General features: G+C 41.4%; 1 protein-coding gene across 1 annotated transcript in view; it reads left to right on the top strand.

The window, feature by feature from the left end:
• The window catches only part of polr1a (RNA polymerase I subunit A), a 54,336-nt gene that overhangs the window by 14,478 nt on the left and 19,296 nt on the right, over positions 1–20,562 (top strand). The window contains exons 14-25 of the mRNA XM_061252449.1: positions 1,373–1,564; positions 2,680–2,829; positions 6,283–6,466; positions 6,834–6,916; positions 7,254–7,412; positions 10,790–10,888; positions 10,994–11,146; positions 11,319–11,401; positions 11,485–11,650; positions 14,492–14,713; positions 15,056–15,234; positions 17,251–17,418. Coding sequence (XP_061108433.1) covers positions 1,373–1,564; positions 2,680–2,829; positions 6,283–6,466; positions 6,834–6,916; positions 7,254–7,412; positions 10,790–10,888; positions 10,994–11,146; positions 11,319–11,401; positions 11,485–11,650; positions 14,492–14,713; positions 15,056–15,234; positions 17,251–17,418 — 1,838 coding nt within the window. The remainder of the gene's footprint in view (positions 1–1,372; positions 1,565–2,679; positions 2,830–6,282; positions 6,467–6,833; positions 6,917–7,253; positions 7,413–10,789; positions 10,889–10,993; positions 11,147–11,318; positions 11,402–11,484; positions 11,651–14,491; positions 14,714–15,055; positions 15,235–17,250; positions 17,419–20,562) is intronic.

Below are 20,562 nucleotides of genomic sequence, written 5' to 3'. Positions count from 1 at the left end.
GAGGTATGAGAAAATGACAGTGGGACAAACAGAAGTGATGAATATGGTCATTAAAAAGTTGCATAAGAGATAAATGTCTTCCCGCTCAATATATTGGGGACATTTCTTATCAAAAAAGGTACACTCTTATATGCAAAAAGGATATATAAGGAATAAGCTTTTAGACCTTAGGATAGCATCTTAGAATTTTGCTTCACAAGATATCTACGAGCTGTTGAAGAAAGAGCAACGCTGAACAACTATAATCAAGCTTGAGTGGTAATTATAATCTATATTACTTGTATAAGTAGGAAAAGTAGCACATAGAAGTTCAACTTTATAAGTTTCCTTTTATTTTTATGTCTTTTATTTCTCATTAAGGTACTATATAAGGTAGAAAAATGTAGAGAAGTTTTTATAGTTTAGATAAATATAATCTAGGAATAGTTTCTTTTAAACGTACAGAAGGGGGAGCTATAGGATGAGGCTAAGGCCAAAGAGGATGGGTATTTGAGGGGTGTACCTTGAATTTTAACATCATGGTGGAAAGGTAAATTAGAAAGAGCTAAAGGGGTATATGTAACTTCCATGTGATCAGCAAACTGAAAGATGATATATATCCTGTAATCTGTATTACTCTATTCTTTTGATTGATTATAATAAAGTATATCTTACTATAGTCATATGTGATAAAGATTCTTTTAGAGGAATACATTGAATACAGGACATCGTATACCAGATTTGCATCACACCCTTCACTTCGAGACTGGGCTGGAAGTTCAGTAGAACTTACCAGGGCTCCAGAACGTTCGGAGTACTTGAGTTCGTCCCCGAGACACCTCATGGTGAGGTACTGCTCGTGGGGACGTGAGGTCTGAGCTCGGCAAGGGGTCCGTGGCTCACGACAGTATTGCGGAGACAGATTTTACTGTGGAATGAGTAGGTTATAAGGTTGTGTGATGTAACGGTAAGGAACAGAACTTCATGGTCCAGTCCCAAGCTGGGATCTTTTGAGCCACTCTGTAATGTACTGTCAGTTATTTCTATATTTATGGATAATATGACTGTGTTATTGCCTGCAAGTAATTAAAGAATAATTGGGAATCTTAATGATGAAGTTGGAAAGTGTCATGATTTTACATTTTATTCACTTTGCTGTGTATGTTTAATGGCCAGTCATGTCATGTTAGCTGGCAAGATCAGTCGTGTTCAGAGAATGGCATGAAACTCACCTCACTTGAGTCTTCTCTGTAATAAACGTTCACATTTTGGAATTCCAGAAAAAAACATCCATGAGTAGTACACATTCATTTGATATTAAACTAATGGATATGGAGGTCATGGGCATGTCATTTTGTAAGGGCTGCTGGTGATGAGTCTGGTCTCTCCACAGGATGGGAAACCGTTGGCTGGGTTGATCCAGGATCACATGGTGTCTGGTACCAGCATGACCATGAGGGGCTGCTTCTTCACCCACGACCAGTACATGGAGCTGGTCTACCGTGGCCTCACTGACCAAAGAGGGCGGGTGGCGCTGCTCCCACCCGCCCTGCTCAAGCCTCATGCCCTCTGGACGGGCAAACAGGTAATCATTACACAATGTTTGATGAGAATCAGAATGCAAACTGTACAGAAACGGCCATAATGCTACTGGTGCTTGTTTTTTAAAACCGCATGCCTCTCCAGAACCACAGTCCTTGCAGGGCAAGTATAAGGACTATTATATGGTTATTACGGGTTTGTTGCTCCAACTCCGCTGTACGTGAGCTTGGCTGTAATCTGAAAATAAATTTAAAAGAGCAGCTTGTGCCAGCACGTGTTTTGGAGGAGCACAGCACTCTGCACTCTCCCAAATGGGTTGTGGGATTTGCACATTCATATTGCTGCAGTTGCAGATAATTAGACATTCAAATTAGGGTGGGAATTGGACATGTTCAACTCCACATTGGGTGCTAAATTTGTTTGGCAATTTATATTTTAAATTGAAAGCCAAGTCCAAAAATTTGGCTGTTATTGAACTGCAATATCTTTGATTTTAAGTGAAGTTAAATATAAATTAGTGAGCACTAAGATTAGCGAGTTTGAAAATTAGTTGTAATGTCAGCTAGCTAGTTAATATTGAGTTCAAGTTTTAGATCACTCGGATTCTACTGGCTGTTACAATATACTGTCAGGCTCAGAGTTACTGGAGAATAATTCAGCATACCACACTGAGCCTGACATTCCAAAGTAGGTCTGTCCTGGTCCAGTATTTGACTTGCTTTACTGGCATTTGGCAGATGCTCTTATCCAGAGGTTTACAGAGCAAATAGAACTGCAATGATCCGGTATCGAACTGCAGTAATTTCCTAGAGGGGGAAAGTATTATCCCTCAACCGAATTAAAGAGCAGGAAGTGCAGACTTGATTCACAACTAGAACTATAAAAAAGAATACTTACCTTGTTACTTACTTACTAAACTACCCAGCTGAGCAATAACATGTATGTAATGAACAGGAGCATAGAATTAACAGAAATAAGGTGCATCTAATCACATGTTAAGGTGAGGAGAAATGCTTGAGATGGACATAATGGAGAAGGTGAAGGGCAGTCTGTATAGTACAATCTGTTATCTGACCCCAAACAAAATGCAACAGAAATTCTGCAGGACAATTCACTCAGTAATGACCAGAGTAACAACTGCATTTGTCTTGCCTACAGGTTGTGTCAACATTGCTGCTGAATGTGATTCCTGAAAACCACCTACCCCTCAACCTGACAGGCAAAGCAAAGATCCCCAGCAAAGCCTGGGTAAAATACCCACCCCGCCCCATCCCAGGGTACCAGCCCGATTCCATGTGCGAATCCCAGGTGAGACCATCACCCTGTGGTATTGTTCATCAGATTATCAGGTACTGACAGTAATGTGGGGGAGGTGGGCAACACTGCAAGAAACTATTTTTTACTTAGTTTTCTGTCATTTTATTTTATTTTTGGTATCATTTGTAGTAAGAATATTATAATTCTGTCTGTCTGTTCATTACAGCCTGCTTGTCAGAATAGCATCTTTCCCAGAATATATCCTTAGCAAAGGGGAATCCACAAATCTTTTGTTTAAATCGAGAAACTCTAACGGTTGTAGAATACTGTTAAGTTCCCTGAGTGTGAACACCTGGACACATTCATTTTATTGTGTTTATTCACAATTTCAAACATAAATATCCCTGATGCAGCAGTCTCGGGTTTCATTAGGAAATGTTTCCACTCTAAACGTAAGATAAAATATCATTAAAAATGTTTTATGAAGAAATCAGTTGATTGACTTGGCTTTCAACAGTGTTACTAGTTTGACACCTGTGTTACTTCCTTCTAAAACACTGTTGATATTGTTATTACCAACCCCCTCTGCTGGGGCTTTATCACAGAAAGTAAAGTAACTACAATTAAAAAAACGACCTTAATATATAGTTTTCAATACATCAATATAAAATGAGCAAATAAAAACAATGTTTCAAAACTGTAGTCTTCACTTACCAAGCACTTTATTAGGAAAAATGTTTACTTAATCACATGAATAATTAGGTGTAATAATCTAATCAGCCAATTATGTGGCAGCAGTGCAATGCAAACAAACATGTGGATATGGGTCAGGAGCTTCAGTTAATGTTCATATCAACCATCAGAATGGGGGAAAAATGTGATCTAAGTGAGCTATAACCAGTAGTGCATGCAGTATCTGCCAATGTTGCATAAGTACAGGAATACATATTAGTTTCAGCAGAATATGATCATGGAATGATTGTTGGTGACAGACAGGGTGCTTTGAGTATCTCACAAACTGCTGATCTCCTGGGATTTTCACACACACACTCGTCTCTAGAGTTGGCAAAGAATGGTGCAAAAAAAAAAAAATAATTATTATTATTATAATAATCCAGTGAGCAACAGTTCTGCAGACATAAATGCCTTCTTAATGAGGGAGGTCAGAGGAGAATGGCCAGACTGGTCAAAGCTGAAAGGAAGGTGACAGTAATGCAAATAACTACCATTACAACAGTGGTATGCAGAAGAGCATCTCTGAACACACAACGCATCTTAACTATAAGTGGATAGGCAGCAGCAGTAGAAGTCTAAAAAATAAGTAATAAATACCTAATAAAGTGCTCGCTGAGCGTATGTGTAAAATGATTACTACACAATTGCCCTACAATCTCATATACAGCTCTACTTGGTAATTGGTTTTGTCCCGCTGTAGCGGACAGTATGCCCCTGGTTAATCCGAACACCGTGTCAAGAATATACAGTCATGAAAAAATTTGGACACCCCGTTAAATATTCAGTTATTCATTAAGAAATGATCACATATCGATGTCTAATCTTGTTTTTATTTATCTCTGGAAAAGAAAGTGATCTAATTGCAGGTAAACAACAAAAAATTGTGTTTTACTCATTAAACAAAAGACATCAACATAAATGCATATTCTAACTGAGGAAAAAGTTAGGACACCCTACCCCCTAATACCTAGTGTTACCCCCTTTGGCTGAAATAACTTCAGTGAGACGCTTCTTGTAACCATCTACCAGTCTCTGACATCGGTCTGAGGAAAGTTTGCCCCCAGCCCGTTTCAAGTCACCCCACAGCATCTCAATGGGATTAAGATCTGGGCTTTGACTGGGCCATTCCAGGACTCTCCACTTCTTAGTTTTCAGCCTGTCCTTGGTGGATTTACTGGTATGTTTTGGGTCTTTGGCATGTTGCAGGGTCCAGTTACGCTTCAGCTTTAATTTTTTTACAGATGGTCTCACATGTTCCTCAAGCACCCGCTGGTACACTGTAGAATTCATGATAGATTCTATGATGGTGAGCTGGCCAGGTCCTGCTGCAGCAAAGCATCCCCAAACCATGACACTTCCACCTCCATGCTTCACAGTTGGTATGAAGTTCTTTTCCTGGACCGCTGTATTTGGTGTGCACCAAACATGTCCTCTGTTCTGGTGTCCAAATAATTCAATTTTAGACTCATCTGTCTAAAGAACATTATTCCAGAAGTCCTGGTCTTTGTCCATGTTCTCTCTGGTTTGCTCCTTGCACACCTCCCATGAAAGTTAAACTTGTGCAGTCTCTTTCTGATTGTAGAGGCATGCACTTTCACATCAACAGAGGCTGCTGTAGGTCCCGTGATGACATTTTAGGGGTTTTGGAGACTTCTTTTAGCATCTTGCGGTCTGCTCTCGGGGTGAACTTGCTTGGACGGCCAGACCTGGGCATGTTGGCAATTGTTTTGAATGTCCTCCACTTGTAGACTATTTTCCGGACAGTGGAATGGCTGATTTCAAAATCTTTTGAGATCTTTTTAAATCCCTTCCCAGACTCATAAGCTGCTACAATCTTTTTTCTGAAGGCCTCAGACAGGTCTTTCGATCTCACCATGGTGTTCACTCTCACGTCAACAGTGGATGGATATCCATATATCTAAAAATGTTAAAAAAACAAAATTTTCCGTCGGGTGTCCTCATTTTTTCACATGCCTGTAACGTACACAGAATTCATCTTGGCCTACTGAGTAAGTTCATGCTTACTCCTAGTTAATGCTAGTTTAAATGCTTCAAATATGTGTCCAAAATAGATTGTATAGAAATAATGTGTATTTTCAGACCGCAACAATCAATTACCCAGAAATATTCAAACATTAAATTAACTCCCAAGAATCTAAATTTAGCTATCCCATTATGATCAATGGGAGTTTTTACTTCGCAGTGCAAAACGATGGCACTGTTGCTCTATGATAATTAGGAAGAGTGTACACTTTTATTCAAGCTGGAGTAACACTAGAAGCCTTTGGAGCTAGGGAGCACCACTACATGGCCAGGTTTGCTAACAAATTAGATTATGTGTGTGTTTGGGGAGATGTCTGGCAAGGAATGCATAATTACATTGACTTTGTGGGAGATGAGGGAGACTCAATGAGGTGCAAGTGTGTGTTGGTGTCTTTCAAATCTGGACTTCAGCATACCAATGCTGGAGTAGCAGTGAAGGCAACCAGAAAGCTCACACAATAAAAGAACAAAAAGGAAATCTAAATATACATTATAACATTTAGGGTATGTGTTACACCAACACATACATACAGTACTTTTAATAAAATCATTAGCTGTCCATCGCTTCTATTGTATTTTCTTGCTTTAAATTTTAATCTTTGAAACTTCTGCATAGCATTATAAGACCTGCAGGTTGTGAGAAACTTCTGAATCTAAAATATCCTTCTGTGGCAGTTGTGATCATACACCCAGAATTTCAGATAATACTTTGTTTGTTCATCCCAGGTTATTATACGTCAGGGTGAGCTGTTGGTGGGGGTGTTGGACAAGGCCCACTATGGCAGCTCAGCCTATGGACTGGTACACTGCTGCTATGAGCTGTATGGTGGGGAGACCAGCAGCCACCTTCTGAGCTGCCTGGCACGCCTCTTCACTGCCTTCCTGCAGCTTTACCGGGGATTCACCTTGGGTAAGACCACGGAATGAAGTAAATTACATTTATGTTTAGCCACAAATATTCTGTTTCACTTCAAGACGAGCTGAAATTGAAGTTAGTGTCCCTGAGCGTGAACCCAAGGATATCAACGATTCTGAAATGTTCTGAATGGAAGAATGGTCAAAAATCCCTCCAAATTTCTATTTCTCCCTTATTTAGCCAGGTTAGTCTCTTTTACAAGGGAGCCCTGGCCAAGGGAGGAGCAAGCAGAGATTACAAGATAAAATTAAATACAAAAGAATTATGTGTACATATGAGCCATATCTGAACCATTCTTAACCATTTTTAAGCCCCTCCTAACAACCAATAATAAAATCTAAGGGTATGCTCTTTTTCATAGGTGTGGAAGACATTTTGGTCAAACCCAGAGCGAACAAGAAGAGGACTAAGATTATTGCAGAGTCCATTAAGTGCGGTGCTCAGGTACAGAAATGGCCTCTTCTCTCTTGTGTCTTGCTAATGCATAGTGATGTGATGAAAAGCCGCTCTGCTGTTCTAGAATGTTCAGCCCCTCTGAGTGGAGCCATAATACCTAAAAGCCTGATTGACTTTCATAGTGAAGGGATCACATTCAGAATATCGCACATGATGCTTAAATAACAGTGATTCCTGTTGTTGTGGTAATGTCTTTTAATGTTCCTCCTATTGTAAACCTGTCCATACTGTTCAGTTTGCTGTTTGCTGGGAAAGAACAAGGCCCTGATCTGTCTCCATACATTTATTTTACCTGACCCTTTACGTGGTGCAACCCTCACCACAGGCTCTGCGAACGGCCTTCAACATCCCCTCTACTGCCTTGGAGAGTGAGGCACGTGATCGCTGGCAGGACGCCCACCTTAACCCTGACCAGCGTGACTTCAACACTGTGGACCTCAAATTCAAGGAGGTGGCCAGCCTTGTCAACAATGATATCAACAAGGTCAGTTCATGGGAACTTTTTAACAGATTCATTGACCGCTCAGAGACCTAGCAACACACCAGCATGTCGAGCATATAGGAATAATATTCATATATAGTGATAGTATATTATTACTGCAAGTAATTGTATTTACAGTGCAGTCCTTAAGTATTTGGGCAGTGGTACAGTTTCTCTTCTTTTGGCTCTGCATTTCAGCACTTTCAGGATTTTAAATGAAACAATGAATGGTTAAAGTACACACTTTCACCTTTAATTTGAGGGTATTTAACAGCTATATCAGGTGATCGATCGCAGCCCTTTTAATACATTTTAGGGGACCAAATGTAATTGAACAGTTGGCTTCTCAGCTGTTTCTGATTAGTCGGGTATATTCAATTGCTTCTATAGAGGAGCAAGGCTTTCTGTATCTAGTCCTTATTCTAGGTTGTTGGAGTCACCATGATGACCCGAGTTGTGAGACTCATAATCACTCAAATGTGAGACAAGGAACAGCTGCTCCAGTTGCAATGCAGCTCTCTGATCTGAGTATTGATCAGTGTAGTGTGTTGTTGTGAATGTAGGAGTCAGAGATGTGACCAAGTCCCTCTTATCCAAGTCACAAGTAAGTCTCAAGTCATTTGGTCCAAGTCTCAAGCAAGTCCCATGTATTTTTTTCTTGGGCAAGTCAAGTCAAGTCAAGTCACAGGTTATGTCAAGTCAAGTCAAGTCGAGTCCTTGGTTACGGCAAGTCAACGGCAACGGTGACACAACAATAGCTTTTGCTGGTTTACTTCACGCGCTCATACATGGCAGTTGGTGGCAGTTCGAACTGTCAAAAGTGTGACTGTAGCCAGGTCAATATTTTTGCTGGGTACTCGGTATGTCCAGCCTTATAAGTCCAAAGTCCCTGGTTACTTTTTCATAGTTTCAATGGATTTTGACAATAGACATGTCAGACTTCAATCATGTTAACGCTCTCGAGCGTGCGTCAAAGTTTAGGTAGCAAATAACAGTGCTGTATCCTTCTGACGTCATTTACATAGCTACAGAACTGTCCGATCACGCCGAATCACTGATAGAAACAAGATGAATTAATGACGATTCAGAAAATGTATAACTTTTAAAGATTTAAATAAATCCTATGGTGGGACTTCTGCCATTTATGGACGGTACGACAGAAAATTCCGGTGCCGTCGAACTTAATCGAATGCTTTTATTTATATCGTTCGAATGACCAAGTGCCGTTAAAAAGCAAATTGTATGGCTTTGTGCTATTCGCGTATGCTAGCTACATCATGCTAACATCGTACAGGGACCAGTAAAGGCTTAGAACACACTAGCACTTAGTTATTTTAAGTTTGATCACCTCTACTGTAAAGTAAAAAAGTGGACAAATTACGTTTTCTGTGAGAAATCTATTGGCGAGCTCACGTGCACACACAGCGGTCTACATTCTAAAGCTCCATTTTGCCCTCCCCACTAACTAATATCACCTGCGCCTATTTAGGAATCAGTCTGTTTGTTGTTTGCAACTGAGAGAGGGTGAGTTAGGGTGCCGATATTTCTGTTGACCACTAAACGCTAACACTAAAATCTAAGTCCAAATGCAATACCATCTATGCAGAGCAATGTTTTGTCGTAGTATCAATAAACACTCTTTAACTGCAGCTACGGACTCATGCTCGTTCCTTGGACTCGTGTCGGACAGATCCCCCTGTACTCGCCCTCTCAGCGGCTTATAGTTGGTTTTGATAGTCGCATTACAGCCACTAAATTAATCAGCCGTTCCTCCTCCACGACACCGTGTCCTACAGCGCTTTCAAAGCGCGGGGCAGGAGATAAGTAGAAACGGCTTCTGACAAACGTTTAGTACAAGTTATGTTTATTAAATGTGTTATTTCATGTGTATTTGGTGTCTGTGGTCTGTTTTGGGAGCTGGTAATAGAGAGTATTGGGGGTGCAATTGTGTGGGGGCAGCATCACGGTCGGGTGCTGTGGCGGCAACAGAAGGACACACGAAGAAGTAATGCTCACTGAGCCATACCCACAGTGTTCAGACTAAAATAACCGGTAACTTTTTGAAGCAACAAGGATTCCGATCAGAGAGTAGAGTAGCAGTCAATACAAACTAATTTAGCCCAATGTATGGGATGTCCCGGCTAATACGGGATAGTTGGTAACTCTTGGCGGCGTTCCAGGACTTTTTTTTCTCCCCCTGACGCGACGGAACAGCAGCCTCTTTTTGTATCGGGACCTCCTGATTTACAAACTAAGCACTGATTATTTCATTTTATCTGGCTAACGTTAGCTAACATGAGCCACCCCTCACACTTACCGATCCGAATGAGTCCTCAAATGACGAACAAAGTTTGATGTTGTACTCTGGCTGTCAGAAATCGTTGTTGAGCAGGTCTTGCATTCAGCAGTTGGTTTTTTTCCATCACATTTGAAATTTTTAAATCCAAAAGTGATGACTTGGCACAGTCGCGGTCGCCATGATCAGATCACATTCACATGACAGGGCAGTCATCCAATCATGACCATGCCATTCCCAGTGTACGCGCTCGCATACCGGTAACCTTGACAACTTGAACATTTGAATAATATTTAAACTGAAATCAAAACGAACACAAACAAGTCATTCGAGTCATCATGTCTCAAGTCACATCAAGTCTCAAGTCTTTAACTTCCAAGTCGAGTCTCAAGTAAATTATTTTCTGTCAAGTCAAGTTGCAAGTCGTCAAAAAGGTGACTCGAGTCCGAGTCACAATGACTCGAGTCCACATCTCTGGTAGGAGTACTGTTGAATCACACTGAACTGTGTAATGTGTGCTGCGCTGTTGGTGGGTTGTGGACCATGGGAAAATTAACAACCAGGTTGTTATTAGGCAAGCTTATGTTACTTTAAACTTGACCACTGATGTTATGAGATATTAATTACAGTATATAATAGAAACTGGAGGTGAATGACTGAGAAATATTTAAACTGACAAGACTTAATTCATTTATGCTGATGTACCTAATATCAATCACAATATTTATGATTTTGCTGTTGCAGACAGATTTTCAATATAACCGGCAAACCGGTTTTCTCTTCTGCGTTATAGTCCATAATCCAATGATATCACTGATTGGCCAGAGATTGCACACCTGGTGCGTGAGTTTTACAGTAAATCAGTCCCTTATTAACAGGGAAGAATGAAAACCAGAAGTACTACTGGGCCCGTAGGCCTGATTTGAATATCCCTGATCTGTCTAACTGCTATCTAACAGAAGGTTGGTGTTGAGAATGACCTTGCTGTTAAATAGAAGTGTGGTTTTAAGAATGCCATTGCAAAGTTTAGTGGAGGAGTGGCGTTGAGCGTTACTCACACTGTACTTGGTTGTCTTGTATGCAGGTTTGTATGCCGCAGGGACTGCACCGCCACTTCCCGGAGAACAACCTCCAGCTGATGGTGCAATCTGGGGCCAAGGGCTCCACCGTTAACACCATGCAGGTACTGTCTCATAACATTCATAAAGACTGTCTGCATCTTGTAGCTTTAACTAAAAGAACAGTTGTGACCATTTGACAGTCTGAACCATGAGGAAATGTTCCGCAGATCTCCTGCCTACTGGGTCAGATTGAGTTGGAGGGCCGACGCCCACCCCTGATGCCTTCTGGGAAGTCGCTACCATGTTTTCAGCCCTACGACGTGTCGCCCCGCTCAGGGGGGTTTGTCTCTGGCCGGTTCTTGACAGGAATCAAGCCTCCGGTGAGTCACCCATCCTCTCTGTTTTTTGACAGTGTGTGTCCTTGGAGCTGCTCCTGAGGGGTGTTGGGTGAGGGGTCCCTGAGGGGTGTTGGGTGAGGGATCCTGTTGGGTGGGGGGTCCCTGAGGGGTGTTGGGTGAGGGGTGTTACCAAATTCCAATTATTTTTCCTCAGGAGTACTTCTTCCATTGCATGGCTGGTCGGGAGGGGTTGGTAGACACCGCTGTGAAAACCAGTCGATCAGGGTATCTGCAGAGGTAAGGACATGTTGCTGTATTGCTCTGGCGATTGTGGTAGTATTGTAGCTACCTTTATTTATGCATATGGTCTGTTGGGTTAGGTGTGTCATTAAGCACCTGGAAGGCTTAGTGGTACAGTATGACCTGACGGTGAGGGACAGCGACGGCAGTGTTGTGCAGTTCCTGTATGGGGAAGATGGCCTGGACATCCCAAAAACACAATTCCTGCAGCCTCGCCAACTCCCCTTTATACAGGACAACTATGAGGTAGGGGAAGTCTCCTTCTTTTCTCACTAATGAAGGGTAATGGTGACAGGAATTCTACTGGGGGCTATTTTTAGGCATATGTAGGATTTTCAACTTGAAAATATAAAATTAACCTGCTCAGTCATTACTACGACGCACTGGCAATCTGTGTCTGTGTTCACTACTGCTCAGTACCTTGCTTGTTTAACTGTATTTGTTATTCTAAATAGTGTTTGGGATGTTTTTTCTTTGTGCACTGTATCTGAAAAGCTTGTGGCATAGGAGTAGGAGGAGGCACGCAAGAACATGCATGCTTTGGCTTCTACAGTGGTGCCTCGGTGGCTAACCGTTTAGCAGGTGGCTGGCTAGAATTCAGTGACGTTAGGTAGCTGCCGTTACTAACTAAATTCAGTTATGTTTGTTAGCTGGCTGGCCATGATAAGTGCAAGCCCTGCACAGTACTACTGCATATTTCTGGGTGATTCTACCACATATTTCCAGGAGATTGATGTGTTTATGTTTCAGAGGTTTGCCATGCTTCCAGGCAGGTTAAAGCAGCCTTTCACAGGCTGCGTGTAAAAGGTGGCTACCATAGGTCCATTCATTTCCACTAACATATAACTAAAGCTGGCTACCCCCTAACTTCGCTGCATATGTTTTTTGCTATTGGATATGTCAGTACTTTGGCATACTTTTGACTGCCTGTTATGAATGCGGCCATAACTGTATTTTTGAAAGATGTGATTCCAGCAGTCTGCGACAAGGTGCTACATCCCGAGTAAAATATCTAGTTTCATTGAGTGAGTGAGCTTCCATCCTTGGGGAGGTGGGGTTGACAACGCAGGAGTCGTTTTGATGGCAAACACAGGAGTTCAAATTTAAAAACTTTATTGTCATTCAACAATATGTAGGACATACAGGGACGTGAAATATCGTTTCTCCATGATCGCAGCGAAACACATACAATAAACACTAGAATACACACAAAATATTACAAAATATAATTGCAAAAATACAATTGTAAATACAAAATATACACATTTAACAAAATTCACATTATACACTTTTATTGTGATTTCTGTGTAGGACAGACAAAATATATTTATAAAATATGTACAGTGGCTTCAGAAAGTGTTGTAGATTTAATTTGAAATGGATACAATTTTTGCCCATCAATCGACACTCAATAACCCGTAATGACTAAGTGAAAATGTTTTTAGAAAATTTTGCAATTGATTACAAATCAAAAACTGAAATCCTAATTTACATAAGTATTGAGACCCTGTGGCACTCCAAATCGTGGTCAGGTGCATGCTGTTGCTTTAATTATCCTTGAGATGGAGTCCACCTGTGGTATATTTAATTGATTGGTCATAGTTTAGAAAGGCACACACCTGTGTATATAAGGTCCCACAATTCATACTGCATGTCAGCACAAAAACCAAGCCATGAAGTCCAAGCCCAGGGTTTATCTACAACTTTGTAGATACAATTGTGGTGAGGTATAGCTTAGGGCAAGGGTATAAAACCATTTCTAAAGCTTTGAGTGTTCCCAGGGGCGCAATAGCCTCAATATTTGTGAAATGCAAGAAGTTTAGAACCATCAGGACTCTCGTGCATGAAGGGCCATGGTCCAGGAAGTGAAAAAGAACCCACCGGCCACTATTATAGAGCTTTGTAAGTCCTCTGCAGAGATGGTTGTCCTTCTGGTAGGTTCTCCCATCTCAGCATCAATCAGGGCTTTATGGTAGAGTGGCTAAATGGAAGCCACTCTTCAGTAAAAGGCATATGACAGCCCATTAACTCTGGGAGCATGAGGAAAAAGATTATCTGGTCTAATGAGACAAAATTTGAACTCTTTGGGCAGAACTCTTCTAGCACTCTGTCTGGCAAATGCCATCCCTACGGCGAGGCATGGTGGTGGCAGCATCATGATTTTGGGATGCTTCTCAGTGGCAGGGGCAGGGAGACTGATCAGAATTGAGGGAAGGATGAATGCAGCCAAATACAGAGAGATCAAGAGTGTATTCGACCTCAGACTGGTTCACCTTTCAGCATGACAATGATCTGAAGGACAAGGCTGGAGTGGCTTTAGGACAAGGCTCTGATTGTCCTTGCGTGGCCCAGTCAAAGCCCAGACTTAAACCCCATAGAACATCTGTGGAGAGACCTGAAGTTCAGAACCTTCCCATCCAATCTTAGAGAACTTAAGAGGATCTACCAGGAAGAATGGGATAAACTGCCGGAATTCAGGTGTAATAATCTTGTTGGTTTTTGAACTGGATGTGGTTTCAACTGGTTTTGCAGTCATGGGTCCACAGGGTGAACATCCGTACCACATCCAGAGAATCCATTCCTTTCTCACCTCCTACTAGACTCAGCTTCTGGTCTAAGCGATGGTACTGTCCCACCTGGACTACTGCAAGTCTTTTGGCTGGCCTTTTGGCAACTGCAATCCGACCCCTGCAAGTCATCTAGAACACTGTAGCTCGTCTGATCTTCCACCTCCTCAGACACTCTCACGTGATCCCCTGCCCACTACTTGGCTGCCTGCTGTGGCTCGCATCAAATTTAAAGCTTTGGTGCTAGCATACCAGGCAGTTAAGTGGTCAGCCCCAGCATAACTCCAAAAGAGGGGGGTGGGGTTCTTCCTCCGAGGCATGTTGTTCAGTGCCTCAAACTGTGCATAGAACTTGTTCAGCACACTTGGGAGGCAGGTGTCGTTCACACAGGTCTGTGGTAGGGCCTTATAGACAGTAATGGCCTGGATTTGATATATATATTTAATCAGTTTTATGGAAACTGATATCAGTTGCGCATGAAGCGACTTGCATTTTAAGACTCATGTCCCCTGACCTGCAGGTCATCAGGAAGTCCAATTGCTTGGATGAAGTGCTGGGTAGAATGGACTCTGAGGCAGCAGCCAGCCACTTCAGAGCCCTTCGGAAGTGGAAGGCCAGGCGGGTCGTGGCCTCTTCTAGGGATGGGCCATTCTTGCTCTTCTCCCAGAAGAAACTGTCAAAACAGAAACGCCAGAGTGAGCAGGGGGACCTGTCTACTGGACGCGACAAAGCCACACTGCAGGTAAAACTCTGATTTCAGATATATTACATGCAATTATACTTCATTGCTAATGTTTTGAAATGGGAGTGTGGGGTTTCGGGAAAAGGAAGGAGAGAAATCAGTTGACTCCATTTAGATGACCCTACCAAAGCTTTTACTGTGATGTATTGGGTAAATGGGTACAGCCATTGGATACCACTTTTCTACGGTTAATTTCAGTTGCTTCAAATGTTCAACTGTAGACCGATGTAACTACTGCATTCACATTTTCTGCTCTTGGTCCTTCAAACCAGCACATCCTGTTAAAAACTCTGGTCAGATCCAGGGTGTGAATCCTTCTGTTTCTTGCTATTGGTTTCTCAGCTGGTGGAGCGCTGGCGTTCTCTCGATGATTCTAAACGCAGCAAATACACAAGAAAGTCATTGCGCTGCCCCGAGCCCTGTCTGGCCCATTTCCGCCCAGACATCTCCTTTGGGTCAGTCTCTGAGACATTTGATGTCATCATGGAATCCTACCTCTCTAAGGAACTGGAAACTGACAGGTGACTTACTGTCGCTACACTCACGCATGATGACGTTGTTCACCACAAGTACATTATCAACAGAACACCCCTGTAGAGTCTGCAAAATGGGCAAAGCTGGCTCACCATAAAATTGGTACATTAAGCATTAACTATTCATTATTAAACGATTAAACAATTTTCACATGGGAAGATATACATGCACTTTATTAGGAACACCTGTACTCCTACTTATTCATGCAATCTAATCAGCCAATCATGTGGCAGCAGCGCAATGAATAAATCCATGATACAGGTGAGGAGCTTCTGTTAATGTTCACATCAACCATCAGAATGGGGAAAAAATGTGATCTAAGTGACTTTGACTGTGAAATGATTGTTGGTGCCAGGCAGGGTGGTTTGATTATTACTGTATCTGGTCATCTCCTGGCGTGTTCATGCACAACAGTCTCTAGAGTTTACAACGGTGGGCAAAACAAAAATCCTGTGAGCGGCAGTTCTGCGCGCGGAAATGCTTTGTTGATGAGAGAGAGGTCAACAGAGATTGGCCTGACTGGTTTGAGCTGACAGACAGCAGACAGTAACTTGGATAACCACTCAGCAAAATTGTGGTGAGCAGAAAAGCATCTCAGAATGCACAACATGTCAAACCTTGAGGTGGACAGTCGGATTCCACTTCTGTCAGCCAAGAACTGAAGGCTGGGGCTGCATGGGCACAGGCTCACAAAAACTGGACAGTTGAAGACTGGAAAAATATAGCTTGTTCTGATGAATCTCAGATGGTAGGCAGAATTTGGCACCAACATCATGAATCCTTGTGTCAACAGTCCAGGCTGGTGGTGGTGGTGTAATAGAGTGGGAAATGTTTTGGGATGTGGGATGAGGTAGAACAGGAGATTCATAGCATGAATGTGCAGCTGACAAATCTGCAGGAATTGCGTGATGCAATCATGTCAATGTGGAACAGAATCTCAAAGGAATGTTTTCAAGAATTGCAGCTGTTTTGAGAGCAAAGCTCTCAGTATAGTGCTCCTACTAAAGTGCTCAGTGAGTGTACATGACTACACATTACAGGACTATAAGAGTCCTACGAATTGCATGCCAATTATTGAATCAGCCAAAGAGCTGCTTCGTCTGCTGCCTGGTATGCAGACGGAACAGTTTATTTTACTCTATAAAGTCCAAAGCTTTGTTCAGCCAATTTTTGGCTTTTATTTGGACATTTAAATAAACTCTGTGCATTGCAGTATATTTCAAATAGCCTACATTTGGATACGATTCTAGGAACAGGATTCATTCAAATGTCACCATTACTGTACTTTTTGGACCCCATGCTGAGTTTTTTTGCATTAAAAAAAAAAAAAAAATTGCACTTACCAGACTTTCATACTTTAAGATATTAAAAACCTGTGATTTCACCTGTTATTCTGTAATTGAAAGAAATTATTCTAAAGATAACTAAAAATCAAATGAAGAAAAATAAACCTTTTAAAAAATCAGAAACAAAAAGAGCTGTCTACCACATTATACAATTCAGGAGCTAGTCTTTTTCCTCACTTGTAAATATTTCTTGCTAAATCCACCCTCATGTTAGCAGTCCACCAAGGGACAAAAAGCAGTTAAAGGGAATGGAAGATTACATCATGATGGTTTTATTGTATGTTACACCCCGGACACACCTATTAATGAAGCCACAAAGTCCAGCCTTTTTTAACTTTTCTGCCTCCGCTTGAACTGTCCTTCCTGAAACTGGAAAACATGCATCTGACCATGCTGTAAATGGACTTGCCCACTGTGCTATAGGCTTTGTCTTAAGACAATAAAAATAGACCCCTGAATGGTGTATATCAATATGTTATATGGCTTTGGGGATTGTTAAGGATTGATATAATTCTTGATAATAATGATGTAATGTAATTGATATAATTACAACCTTACCACCAAAATTACAACCTTTACATCTGTAGTGCTCTATGATGGCCATAATAATGGTGATAGTAGAACTAAGAATGGTGATCTGCACTCTTTGTGTCCCAGACTGAGGCAGCTGCTTCAGCTGAAGTGGCAGAGAGCACTGTGTGATCCGGGTGAGGCTGTGGGGCTGCTGGCTGCCCAGAGCATCGGGGAGCCCTCCACCCAGATGACCCTGAACACTTTCCATTTTGCTGGCAGGGGAGAGATGAACGTAACACTGGGAATCCCAAGGTAGGCTCCCCCAACTGCAGAGTGTAATTGTAGTGCAGTGTGTATGTCAAATGCGTATTCAGAGTACAGTGCATCTGTGATGTGTGTATTTGGAGCATTGTGTGTGCATTTAAGGCAAATAACGTGGAATTTATCAAAGTTTTCGGATGTCAGTTTTTTAGTTGCACCCAATCAGATGAGTGGTTTAATCTGTTCATATTTTGTTCATGTTTTATGCTTTTATTATTTCATTCATATTTGATATTTTATTTAGATTTAGAATGGCAAATTTTTTAGTAAGCCAATTGAATATTATAATTATTAATTTAATATATTAAAAAAACCCAACTGGATTCAATATTAATATGGGTGATGTTTTCTTTTCGGTAATCCTGATTAAATAATGCTTAATTGCAGTTGAATATGAACACGTTAACGTTAAGGTTTTCTAAAAATGGGACATAGAAGTCATACCTCGCTTCATTCATGTCACAGAAACAGGGCGATGGGAGGATTTCCCATTTCCCTGACTTCATAGTGTAGCCTACTATTCATGCCTTGCACATCAGTTAGGGTCTATTTGCTTGGATTCCAAAACACTTGCCTACATTTTTGACACTGGTGCAGAGGCAAACTCGGGAAAATATAGGTAGAAAATGAATTCATGATTTTGTGAACTTGAACGGTTGCTCAATTTGGTAGGCTAATGGAAGCCATTTCTGTTGTTGCATGTGACTAGTATGTAGGTTTTACCGACAGGTTGGCGATATCAGAGCCGTCAAAGTACCCATATTTCCTACTTGGAATTATAACTGAGAGGTGGACGTAAACTGTTTTTCCCAGTCAGAAGGTGGTCATTTTGGTCATTCCAATATGATGTGAACCCAGCATTCGGCTTTGTTGCTATAGTTGACCTCTCTTTGTTACATTTACTGCTTTATTAGAAGCTTTTGCGCATGGCCACATGACCACCAAACTCTGACTTTCCCAGAGTCTTCCTGCTTACACTATGGAATAAAATATGTTTTTGGCTTGTACTTCCATTAACAGAACTTCAATCTCCGCTTAAGAGAAGCTTTTTTCTTCAGTGTTTTTTCAGCTATCTCTTTAAATGGCCGAAATTTCAAGCTCCTTATATGGTATTTGAGGGTTGTCAATTTATGCTAATCACAAATGCTAATCAGTGAAAGCACTTTTTATGTATTAGTACTTGGTGTTCATCAACATGCACACGTGGATACGAGAAAAAGCTGTATCTACGCATGTTTGATAAATCCGGCGGAATTTGTTAGTCCGGTTCCGATTACACATAATTGCACACAATTCCCACAAATATTGATAAATGAGACCAAATGTGTATAATTGTAGCAGTGTGTGTATTTTGAGCTTTGATTGATCATTTAGAGTACAGTGTAATAATTTTAGTTTAAACTGCAAATGCAAAATTACTTTGCCTGATTAGCAATCAAACAATTGATTCACTCAGTAACTATGAATAGGCAAAACGGCAAATCCGTCGTGACAAGTATTATTGTACAGCTGTCATTGTATTTATTACATTTCAAGATTTTTGGCTGTTCTAGGCCCTTGCTTTACATGGAAATATTGTCAATTAATCTTTAGCTACGTGCTAGCTAGTTCTTCTTTAGCTAGTTTGTTGTGTGACTGACATTAGAAAAAGTGTACATGCAAAAAATCTAGTCAGCTTAGATTCCGAATTGTCTTCAAACTACTGGAAGTAGAAAATTGCGTCTTTTTCCAGTAATTACATAAATATAGCATGACTGTCGTCACAACTTCCACTTACAATAAGCAGGCCACAAGCCAACACTTTGCATATCTCTGTTTGCATGAGAGTTCTAAATGGCATGGAACCACTAATATTGCTTAAATTGTAAATAATTATATTATTCCAAACACTAATTTTCATCTGAGGATTAACATGGCAGTTCACTTTAATCTGCATATTTGTTTTATTCAATCATTTAAATGTATTTTAAAACATATTTTTCTTAGCCTAAATTTCCCAGTATAAAAGGGCGCCCAAACTGTCTGTGTGTGTTAATGCGAACTGTCAATTAACTATGATTGACAGACCCTGCCCATCCTTTCACACATTGTTTTTTGTTACCATAGCTATCTCCCTGATACTCGCTCATCTTGAGAGACTGCATTTTCACAATTTATTTAACTTAGTATAACTATGATGTAGGGACTACAACTTCCACATTCCCACAGGAAAATTCTGGGACGTCCACCACGAATGACGTCTAACTTGGTTCAGCTAATCCCGTAATGGCGGGAGCAATAAACGGTCCCGTATAAGAGCAAGACACGTTCTTGGGATCTCTCTTCTGTCTCTTCTGCTTTTTCTGCCTCTTCTGCTTCTTCTCTTCGACGCACCCTTTTTGGCCATTCGCTTCAGCTCATCTGCTCCGAGACTCGGACAGAGGCTGAATGCTGCACAGCGCACTACCAGGCCTACGGACACACCCAGTTACCTCGCGGTAACTTCGTGGCCTATAGCGAGTGGAAACGCTACTTCAGTTTACCCCTGCAAAGCTCACCAAAGAACAACAGCAACGAACTTTTCCACCCGGAAAAGGGACCAACGAACATCCTTCCAGCAACCGAGCGGACCAGACAACAACGCGTGGCTAAGACGCCCCAGCCTGTGCATCTCTCCAGGACACACATTCACAGCACCATCGCGGTTCCTACAAGGACAGCACGTCTTTTGGATCCAATGCGTATGGACTCAGTAAGAGAACAAACATTCAGGCATAGCCAGTGTTTAGTTTAGTCTTGACTGTTTTTGTGAATCTGTGTTTCAATATTTACCATCCAACCATTGTAATGTGTTTGGTTAGCTACATATATATGTACGTGAATTGAATTGCGTCTTTTGCGCATATATAGAGTAAAACTACGCAAGTAGTCCCTTCTCACAGCTAACTCTAACTCATTACCACACCCAGAACTCTAGCTTACTCAAGCTAGCTACTCCCACTTTTACCTTTCCTTTGTTCAAGCGACACGCGCGCTTGCGCGCGCCACACACACACACACACACACACACACACACATACCCAATTAAATTTCCTTACTAACTTCCCGTTAGTTTATCTGTTCTGTGTTTGTATGTTTGTTTAATAAATATATTTT

Source organism: Conger conger, chromosome 8, assembly GCF_963514075.1.
Source record: "Conger conger chromosome 8, fConCon1.1, whole genome shotgun sequence".
NCBI lineage: Eukaryota > Metazoa > Chordata > Actinopteri > Anguilliformes > Congridae > Conger > Conger conger.
This window is presented reverse-complemented; position numbering and strand designations above follow the sequence as displayed.